Below are 11462 nucleotides of genomic sequence, written 5' to 3' on the forward strand. Positions count from 1 at the left end.
AAACTATGGCAGGTCCTTAAAGAGATGTGGGTACCAGACCACCTCACATGTCTCTTGAGAAACCTGTATAAGGGCCAAGAAGCGACAGTTAGAACCGGATATGGAACAACTGATTGGTTCAGCATAGGAAAATGGTTCAGCATAGGAAAAGGAGTACGACAAGGATGTATATTGTCACCTTGCTTATTTAATATAATAGCAGTAAAGCCCGTGCGAAATGCTGGCCTGGATGAATCACAAGCGGGAATTAAGATTGCTGGGGAAAAGATCAACAACCTCAGATATGCAGACGATACCACTCTAACGGCAGAAAGTGAAGAGGACCTGCTCAAGATCCTACAAGCTAGGCTTCAACAGTACGTGGATAGAGAACTACCAGAAGTACAAGCTGGGTTTCGAAGAGGTAGAGGAACTAGAGATCAAATTGCCAACATTCGCTGGATTATGGAGAAAGCAAGAGAGTACCAGAAAAATATCTACTTCTGCTTCATTGACTATGCTAAAGCTTTTGACTGTGTGGATCACAACAAACTATGGCAGGTCCTTAAAGAGATGGGAGTACCAGACCACCTCACATGTCTCTTGAGAAACCTGTATAAGGGCCAAGAAGCGACAGTTAGAACCGGATATGGAACAACTGATTGGTTTAGCATAGGAAAAGGAGTACGACAAGGATGTATATTGTCGCCTTGCTTATTTAATATATATGCAGAGTACATCATGCGAAATGCTGGCCTGGATGAATCACAAGCGGGAATTAAGATTGCTGGGGAAAAGATCAACAACCTCAGATATGCAGACGATACCACTCTGATGGCAGAAAGTGAAGAGGACCTCAAGAGCCTCTTGCTCAGGGTAAAAGAGGAGAGCGCAAAAGTGGGCTTGAAGCTCAACATCAAAAAAACTAAGATCATGGCATCCGGCCCCATCACTCCTTGGCAAATAGAAGGGGAAGTCGTGGAAGTAGTGACAGACTTCACGTTCCTGGGATCCCAGATCACCGCAGACTGTGACAGCAGCCATGAAATTAAAAGATTTCCTTGGGAGGAAAGTGATGGCGAACCTAAACAGCATGATAAAAAGTAGAGACATCACCCTGCCAACAAAAGTCCGCATGGTCAAAGCAATGGTATTCCCAGTAGTCATGTATGGCTGTGAGAGTTGGACTATAAGGAAGGCCGAGCGCCGAAGAATAGATTCTTTTGAACTATGGTGCTGGAGGAGACTCTTGAGAGTCCCTTGGACTGCAAGAAGAACAAATCAGTCAATCCTCAAAGAAATCAACCCTGACTGTTCCCTGGAAGGCCAGATAATGAAACTGAAGCTCAAATACTTTGGCCACCAAATGAGAAGGGAGCACTCACTGGAGAAGACCCTGATGCTGGGAAAGATTGAAGGTCAAAGAAGACGGGGACGGCAAAGGATGAGATGGTTAGACAGTGTCATCGATGCAACGAACATGAAATTGAGCCAACTTCAGAAGACGGCGGAAGACAGGAGGGCCTGGCGGGAGATGGTCCATGGGGTCGCGAAGAGTCGGACTCGACTGTGCTACTGAACAACAACAAAACCTTGGTTGCTGCGAGGATGGAGGTGGATTTTGGGGGGGGAGGTATTGCCACTGAATCTGCTCCCTTGCTTTTGTTTCCAGCGTGGCCTGCTGTGGGACTTGGCTTGGCCCTTGCTTCAGTGCTGGGCTTCTCTAGTTGGAACTGCAAAGCTGATTTGGCTCTAAGTACCTTGGTTGCTGTGAGGATGGAAATAGATTGGGGGGGGGGGTATTTCCACTGAATCTGCTCCCTCGCTTTTGTTTTCAGCGTGGCCTGCTGTGGACCTTGGTTTGGCCCTTGCTTCAATTCTGGGCTTCTCTAGTTGGAACTGCAAAGCTGATTTGGCTCTACGTACCTTGGTTGCTGTGAGGATGGGGGTGGATGGGGGGGATATTTCCAGTGAATCTGCCTCCCTTGCTTTTGTTTCCCTTCCTTATAAAGGTAAAGGTTCCCTTGCTCGAAAGCCAGACAAATCTGACTCTAGGGTTGCGGTGCTCATCTCCGTTTCAAAGCCGAAGAGCCAGCGCTGTCCGAAGACATTTCCGTGGTCATGTGGCTGGCCTGACTAATCACCAAGGCGCACGGAACGCTGTTACCTTCCCACCAAAGTGGTACCTATTTATCTACTTGCAATTTCTTGCTTTCGAACTGCTAGGTTGGCAGGAGCTGGAACTAGAGACGGGAGCTCACTCCGTCTGGCACCCGGGTCTCGAACTGCTAAACTACTGACCTTCCACAGCCTGCAGTTCAGCGTCTTAACCACTTGAGCCACCGCAGCTCGTCCCTTCCTTATACTTCTGTATTAAATGCATTTTTAAAAAAATTGTATCAGTCTGGCCATTTTAAAGACATATATTACTCTTGCATATTTTGTTCTTGGCAAATTGGTCAGGTTACTAAACTGTTAAAGTTAAGTTAACAAAGTTTTAAGAGTAAAGGAATATAGGCCAACAAATTTAGAGTCCAATGGCACCTTTAAGACCAACAAAGGTTTATTCAAGGTATGAGCTTTCATGTGTATGCACATTTTATCAAATACATTAGAATGGCAGGCAAGGTTCAAATATAGCCAGAGAATGAACAGCATCCATAATGCTCTTACTGTGCTATTTTCCTATAAAGGCACATTCCCCAATGTATACAGAGTTGTTGCAGCTGCTGTGACTTTTGGAGCCTCCACCACTACATGAGAGTCGGCATTCTCCTTCCTTACTCATGTTTTACAACCACAGAGGTTGACAATGTCCCATCTCCGGAAAAACAATCTAGTGCTGCTTGGTTATGAGAAATCACTCACAAATCAAATCGATATGAATACATTGTTAGAAAAAAATTGTTCCCAATCATATAAACTATTACTGTAATAATAAATAATAAACCTGAAACATTTTTTGTGCAATAAACCACTTGTATTTATTATTTAGTTATTATATAGAAGTATGAGCATGGCATGGCAGTACTGCACAGACATATAATGGCAGGACCCCCGAGAAGAACATTGGCCCCCCAAGCAAAAAGTTGTTAGCTATGGGGCTGCTTGGGGATGGAAGCAGCCTCATCAGGATATAATGCCATAGACTCAACCCTCCAAAGCAGCCATTCTATCCAGGGTAACTGGTCTCTGTCACCTGGACAACAGTTGTAATTCTGGGTGATCTCCAGCCCTCACCTGGAGGCTGGCAATGGTAGTTCTCATGGAGGAAATGGCTGGTTTGGAGGGTGGAGTTTATGGCATTATACTGGTCTAAAGTTCCTCCCCTCCTTAAACCCCACCCTCCCCAGGCTCCACCACTCAAATCTCCAGGAATTTCCCACCCTGGAGTTGACAACCCTATTTCCTTCCCAGCCAACAGCCAACCTGCCTTCATCTGCCTCTCTGTCTTCAGCTTTCCATCTCCCCCCCCTCCCCCACAGCATGTACCTAGGGAAATTATAGTCTTTCTCCACAGTGGAGACCAAAGCAGCTTACATTATTCTTTCCTCATTTTTATCTGCACAATGACCCTTCGACCCTGTGAGGTTAGTTAGGCTGAAAGTGTGTGACTGGTTCAAAATCACCCAGTCAACTTCCACCGCAAGATGGGGATCTGAACCTGGGTCTTGCAGTGCCTAATCTGAAGCTCTAACTGTTACATCACACTGGTTTTCATAGGGTGGCCACTGATGAACAGTAGCAAACAGTCGGGCCTACTTGAGTCATGAAAGTGAGATGGCATCAAGTTGCTGCCAAACCTAGGGTTGCCAACCACCAAGTGGGGCTTGGAGATCCCCCAGAATTACAACTGAACTCTAGACAGCAGAGATATGTCTACCTAGAGAAAATGGCTGCTCTGGAGGCTGGACTCTGTGGCATTATATGCAGCTGAGGCCTCTCCCTTACCCAAACCCAGCCCTCCTTAGAGTCCACCACAAAATCTCTGGAAATTTCCCAGCCTAGCACAGTCAACCTTTGTTAGGCTGGGCCCTAAAGATCCCTCCCTGAGAGGCCAAAGTGGGCTTGGAAAGGGCCCTTCCCCCTTCCCCTGCCTTTTACTGAAAGAACCAGCTAGAAGCCTCTCCCCCAACATCCTAATCTCTCAGTCAATGGAGGTGGGGCCTGGAGTAAAACCATGCAGTGGCCATTTCAAAACGTATGGGGGGGGGGATTCAATCCTACCCAAGCTTTTTTTAAAAAAAACTTTTTTTGGATTTTTCTGCAGTCCCAGAAAGTCCCCTGAGTATGTAGAAAAATCTGTTGAGGGAGAGTGCGCCTTCTGTTTGTGGAAATAAGTATCTGCACGCAGAGGGGACTGTTGAGAATTAGTATATAGATGTCTATTCTAACTCATCTGCATAGTTCCTTGCCTGATTTTTCACACAGTGTTAGTTGCTTTGTGATGAATTCTTCTAACGGCAGAGTTTAAAAAAAAAAAAGAGTTGAGATTGTTAGTTCAGTTATTTCAGGAGGCCTCGTGCCAATAGTCACTATTGCCCACTGTGGGGGTGAATTTTTTTCTAAAAATGCCACCAGCCTCTGCTTAACTTTTGGAGTAGGGTGCCACCAATGTTCCCTCTAAGCTGTGGAGTCTTGTGAGCAAAAATTCTACTTTGTGAGCTACTGGCATTAATTAAAGTTGTGAGCGAGCAATTTGTCTGCTGCATAAATTAGTTTGCTCTGGAGCGATCCTTCCTGAACTTAGACAAGAATCTGTGCACTGGAGGCTAAAAAACTGTGGGCTAGCTCACACTGACTCAGCTTAGAGGGAACACTGGTGCCAACCTCCAAGTGGCACTTGGAATTCTATTGGAATTACAACTGATCTCTAGACAACCAAGATGTGTTCCTTTGCAGAAAATGGCAGCTTTGGAAGATGGACTCTATGGCGTTATAAGAGGAAAACATCTCTTTGGGAAGTTGATATTTTCCCTGCTGGGTACATTAGGTGAAGGGACGGGTGAGAGAAAAGGGAGCATCCAATGGAAAATTATTTGCAATCTGGACCAAACATTGTGTCAACCAAGCAAAGTGGGTGAGGCTAGAATAGAAAGAAAAGCCACACAACTCCCCCCTCCCCCGTCAAACAAGATTAAATAACTTTTACTATGTGTTATTGGTTGTTTTTAACACAAAGTTGATGGGTGAGTGACTGGGATGAGGGAAAGACTGTGAGAACATTTTCAGTTGTGTTTCGAATGAGAACCATCAGCAATGTTTTGAAGGGCAGCTTGGGAGCAAATTGTGATCTGAGTGGAAGAGTGATCGAGTGTCTTTGATTACGACCCAGATACATCGTAACTAGAACAACAGCTGCATGTTGTGTTTTTTCTGTGTCATATGCCAGCTTTGTGTACCTCCAGTTCACTGCAATGGAGAAACAGCAACTGAAACAAAAGGATGTTTTCTCAAATCTTTAAAACAGCATTGCAGCCAGCTTAGCAGTTCCTGTGCCCTTGCTACATGCAACACCTCATGGAATAAACAAATTATAAGTGCTGGTATGCTTATTTCTGTAGCTTATTAGCTGTAGTCAAAGTATATGGAACATTTTATCAGTGGTCTGAAGATTCATTGTTTGAACTGTAACCAATGGTGTACAGGTGCACATGGGTGCAGAAGAACTGTATTGTCCCTGTTTCTTCCAAATTAACAATAATAAAAGTGTGTTGCTACTAGTCACATTAACCTGCCCTGTGATTTGCTTTCCTTTCCAGAATGCTCACGAGTATTTCACACAGGTGGAGCTAGACTAGTTCTGTGTGGTAAAGATATGGACAAGTTAGAAGCTCTCTATGATGCTCTAAACAGTGTGGCTGATCCTCGTGCAGTGAGTATACAGTAAAGGGTTCTTCTGCATGAAGTGAGAGATATGATCGAAACTATGTGTTTACCTTCCTTCATTGCCATATGAACAGGCTAAGGGATCTACCCCAGATTATGATATAGAGGTACTTGTTAAAAAATCCCTGATATCCACAGAATATAAGACATGGTGATTGGATGAAGTGTGGAGGTCATGTAGATCAACCTGCCACACTGAGAGCAGCAACAATCATATCCAACAGAATAACACTCTTTTAAAAAGTGTAGCCTATGATCTTTCATGGTATAGTGTGACATAAGAAGAGAGCAATGTTAATAGGGTACATCTTATCAGACATGCAGTTTGAATAAGGAATAAGTAACTTCAATAAGACATCTCTGAATTGTTTAAACAAGTGACCAGGCCATACATTATGAAGCATAGTTAGGGAACAGTTCAGGGTGGATGTCACACTGCCAATTTTAAAACAACCAGTAGATATAACACACAAGCATTCTTTGTGTACTTCATAAAAGCATGCATGTGGTCTTTCTTACTGTGCTTTAAAGGGTCATTTCATGCAATGCATATTTGTCCAACCAGTTGAGCCAGGTATGAGGTCAGGCAGTTATGCAAGGTGACAACAGGGCAAGTCTGGATATAGTCAGCAACAAGTTCCATGATTATCAAAACTGCCACCTTGATCAAAGGAGTTGAAGCTAACTATATTTACAATGCTTGCACAATAGTGTCCACTTGAGTACATCCCTGTGTTTGGTTTGCTGTAACAATCATTTAAAATTTGTTTCATGGTAGTCCAGTCTGGTAAATCTAGACATAGTATTATACATAGAAGTGACTAGATGGACATTAAAGCAAATGATCCCTCAATTGACCTGCTTTCTAAAATGTATGGAAGTTGATCTGCTTTTATATATTGTCTTCCTCTTCAAACAGAATGTGGAAACAACGTCTTGCTACAGTTATGGTATGCTGCAATAACAAAGTGCTGTTTCTTTTGTAGACGTTTACACCAAAGCTTGTCCTTCTAGATCTCTCCGATGTAAACTGTGTCCAAGATGTAGCTAAAGAAATCCTTGACTGCTATGGATGTATTGATGTACTAATTAACAATGCTAGTGCAAAGGTGAAGGGAGCAGTGCAGAATATCTCCCTGGAAGTTGATCAAAAGATTATGGATGCCAACTATTTTGGACCTATAACACTCACCAAAGGTATTACATGGAACAATGCTCCTTTAAGGTCCTGCTGCACATTCCAGACACATATATATTACAGACTGTTGTTCTTTATTAATTTTCATGGTTTTCTCCAAAGAATTCTGGGAGTTGTAGTTTAGCAAAGATGATAAGAATTTTGTGATACAGCTTCCTACCCTCCCTAAAGAACTACAGGACCCAGGGTGAAGAGAAACCTATTTACGTCCGTAGTGTCATGAGCTCTGATGTTTAATTATTTCTACTAGCATAGGCATTTTTAAATCCCATTGATACATGCGGGATTACTAACATGAATTAGTCTATATCCAGCATTATGGGTCAGCAGGAGCACCTGATCACGTTTCCGGTGGACTTACGTGGCATCCGGCGCCCGCTGCTGTTCGTCGCACACAAGGGATTTTTTTGTCTCTCAAGTCTTTGCAGGTTGCGCAACAGCGCCGAACAGCACATGCGCACAAAGAGCGATTGCTAGTGCGATCACGTGGCACTGCTTCTGTGCCACGCTGCAGGATACCCGTCTGGTTGGCATCTCCCCCCCTAACCACGGGACCTTGACCGGGACGTGTGCTTGAGCGGCCACACGTTAGTTTCCCCCGGGGCAATTAGCCACGCCTCCCCCCCCACGATATCCGGCCCGTGTGACCGGGGGCCAGTGCTCTTTTTCCATTTCTATGAGCACCTCTAAACATTTATCTGGGTTTCTTCCCACTCTTGTTCAGCTTGCCTTTATCTATAAGTTATTAACCAATAAGGAAGTTTCTTTTTATCTCCAGTGAAAAGTCCTTTCCAGTCCAGGAGTGAAATTGATTAGATCTTGGGTCAGAGCCTTTTGAGCTGTGGCCCTGTAGAATCACCTACCCTCTGAGACCTGATCTTGTAGGCCATGTACTTGCTCCGCCCACCTTCCCTCATAGGACTTGATTTCCAAACCTCTCATTGTCTTCGTTGCCCTCCCGACAGACTTCAGGACTGACGGACCAGCAGTGGTCTGATGATCCAATACTACGCAGCAGCTCTGTGCATCTCCGTTTATCTGTTGCTTGGGCTGCGTTCTGGGGCTCTTCTATCTGGCAACAGATACTTCAGCACCCGGGCCTTTCTCATTGGCTGCCTGGGTCTCATTGTCCTTTGCACAAATCTCCCCCCTGCCTCCCTCCTTCGCCTCTGCCCCATTGTTGCCCCCATTGCTGGCGTCAGTTCTGCACTCCTCTGATGCCTGTGCTCTAGGCAGTAGCCTAGGTTGGCCTAATGATAGAACCGGCCCTCATCTTGCCAAGCCTCCAGTGTGACTGCAGCCTTAATGAAGAATCACACACCACAGTCAAGATTCTCCCAACACAGTAATTCATAAAATTTAGAAAACTGAGGATTCCATGCCCCCCCTCTTTTCCTCACTGTCATGCACCACATGCTGGGCAGTGTCTTTTCAAAGCATGTACAACAAGCAAGCTTCACTTTCAAGCAAGTACTACTTGGCCATGGTGATTGACAATGCCAGGGGCGATTGTGCACTTATGCACACATAACTACCCAATCTAAAAACAAGCAAGCAAACCAAAGGAAGGAAAAGTTATGACTTCCCAAACAGCTTGACTTCACAACACAGGGTTCAGGTATTGGAAAATATGGGGTGGAAGTGTTGGCATTCCTTAATACCAGACTTCCCCCCCATCTCTGATTATTCCACTTCCATAGTGGGGCAACCTGGGGTGTCAATGATTGGGGCATGGAAGGCAGATGCTGTTTTCTGATTGTGCTCTTTAAATCCACACAGGTGACACTACTATATCACAGCAAACTGTTCGTGTGACCGAAGCCTCTGTATGACTTCAGGGTCTCAACCTAGCTGTCTGTGTTGGCCTATTAGGGTTCAGCTACCAACCTCACACTAATTACACCTTTGTGCCCTTTTTTAAAAAAAAACTTCCAGAGGCAACTGGCTATCTTCTGTTAAAGACAGAATGCAGGACTAGGGATGCCATAAATATTTGCTGTCTCTGACAGGAATAGCACACATCTGCTTTTGTGACAATATGCCTCAGCTATGTGGCACATTCAAGAATATTTTGAATGTTCTTATCAGAGAACATAAGAGAAGCCAATGTAGAATCAGGCCAATGACTCATCCAGTCCAATACTCCGTCATGCAGTGGCCAAAAATACCAGGTGCCATCAGGAGGTCCACCAGTGGGGCCAGAACACCAGAAGCCCTCCCACTGTTGCCCATCCAAGCACCAAGAAAAAGGAGATGACAATGTGTTTGCTCATGTACAGCCATGGGGAATTATAGCAAGTAGGCCATCTTCTGAATTCTCTTCAGTCTAAATTTTAGATAACATACATATCCCCAGCTGGGTTTATGTTCACAAAGTCCTTATCAGTAGCATGGCTTCAAGCCAATTTCAGATAATTATACATCCATGTTCTGTAGAGCGATATTGGAGATGTGCTTCTCAATGGGCTATATGATACTGCTTTAAGTCAATGAATATGCATCACGTGCTTCGTGAGTCCAGCTGCTGCTTTAAAAAATGGTTCAGAAAATACATGGAAATTTGTGATGTAGATGTGCAAAGAGATTGCAAATTATATTGCAAGGATTACCCACAGCTAGCATGCAGGAAAGTGGAAACATCCATAGAATTCAAGGGACAAAGTTTGCACACATCTGTGCTAAACAAGATGGTCTTTGATGCGATCTCACAAAACACTTCTTATGTAATCTCTGTCTGTTCCCCCAACCTCTACACTTGTTTATCTAATATATACTTCATCCTCTCTAGGCAGAGACTGCATTATATCAATTGTTTGTACTATACGGATCTTTAAAAATATTCAATTGACCCCTGATTATATATGTTGTTTCTTTGAAATTGATTTTAAGTGATCCAGGCGTTGAGAACTAACACTAGCTATGAAGTTTAAATAATTAATCTAACACTAATTTTCTGCCATCTTTTCCCTTCAGCTCTTCTTCCCAACATGATCTCCAGGAGAACTGGTCAAATTGTGTTAGTCAATAATATCCAGGGGAAATTGGGAGTCCCTTTTCGTGCAGCCTGTAAGTTTAAAGATCTACATGACAATTATTTATTGCCTTATTTCTCATTAAATATAGTATGTTGTGACTTCACAAAACCCATTTGATGACTGAGCCATGGAATTCTGGGCCCACTGGGGCAAAGCAAGAGTCACACCACACACCACGGCTGCAGTCAGAAGTCACAGTCTGACTGCAGAACCTCACCATTCACCTTTTAATTGGAGGGTTCTATCAGGTATTCCACCATGAAGTAAATTACATTGTTTTAGGCTATCTTTCATACTTTTGTATTATGATGACAGGTACTTCATATACAAAGGTTTAAGTGTATACAAAATATTACAAGATCTGCTTATGTACACTGTGCTCATTAAATGTAACTCTACTTTTCCTCACTGCTGTGGACCAGCTGATAACTGGCTTGCTATTCTTAGTTGGTGTCAGATTCTTGGACAAATTGACTCTCAACCACACTCACTGTAAATTATTTGTTTATTGAAGAGCAAAGATGTTCCAAGCTAAAATGTGGTTGAGTAAGGCATAGTTCAGGAAGTTCGATTTGCCAGAGAAGTGTTTTAGGGTGAAACAAAACTTAGAAAAGAACTCTGCCCACCTCAACTGTTTGGCATTGAGGCCCTGGGGGGCTTGCAGGGCTTCAAGGTTTTTATGATCAGTCCAAACTTCAAACGGCACTCGGGTCTCCTCCAGCCAGTGCTGCCAGGTTGTGAATGCCAGTTTTATAGCTGCAGCCTCTTTGTCCCACACCACCCAATTCCTCTCAGTCCCTGAGAATTTCTGACTTTTGAACCCTGTATAACTGGGGGGGGGGGGTGTTCATGCCAGAATTTTAGTTCTGACTCTATGTCAAATTCTTGGACAAAATGACCCTCAACCACACCAACTGAAAGTGATTTGTTTATTGAAGAGCAAAGATGATCCAAGCTAAGACGTGGTTGAGTCAGAATTAAAATTCTGGTGTGAACTCCCCCCCCCCCAGTTATACAGGGTTCAAAAGTCATGCCCACCAATCACACAGTTCATACATTCCCATCTAACAAGTGGGCACCTAACCCCCCCACCTGTAAATCACCCATATGTTATCTAAGCTAAAGTTGTAAGCACAGACATCCACCACGGCCATCTGGCCATCTTCCCTGGGAACAGAGGGAGGCACCATTATAAATGTTACAGAGATGCATTGCCCTACAATAAAGCTACTTTCACACATGCACTCACACTCCCCCCTCCTCAGGAATTCCCCAACCTTATGGCAAATGAAACAGCATTTTAACAGTTGGAACTCTCCGTGTGCTGCAATATTTAAATATATATTATCAGTACTTCTTTC

At 43.9% G+C, this 11462-nt stretch overlaps 1 protein-coding gene across 1 annotated transcript in view; it reads left to right on the plus strand.

Moving 5' to 3' along the window:
- Positions 1–11462, plus strand: part of DHRS7C (dehydrogenase/reductase (SDR family) member 7C) — a 33568-nt gene that overhangs the window by 4779 nt on the left and 17327 nt on the right. Inside the window, exons 4-6 of the mRNA XM_015414338.1 lie at positions 5742–5854; positions 6855–7065; positions 10040–10132. Coding sequence (XP_015269824.1) covers positions 5742–5854; positions 6855–7065; positions 10040–10132 — 417 coding nt within the window. The remainder of the gene's footprint in view (positions 1–5741; positions 5855–6854; positions 7066–10039; positions 10133–11462) is intronic.

Source organism: Gekko japonicus, unplaced genomic scaffold (assembly GCF_001447785.1).
Source record: "Gekko japonicus isolate JY-2015 unplaced genomic scaffold, Gekko_japonicus_V1.1 scaffold152, whole genome shotgun sequence".
Classification (NCBI taxonomy): Eukaryota; Metazoa; Chordata; class Lepidosauria; order Squamata; family Gekkonidae; genus Gekko; species Gekko japonicus.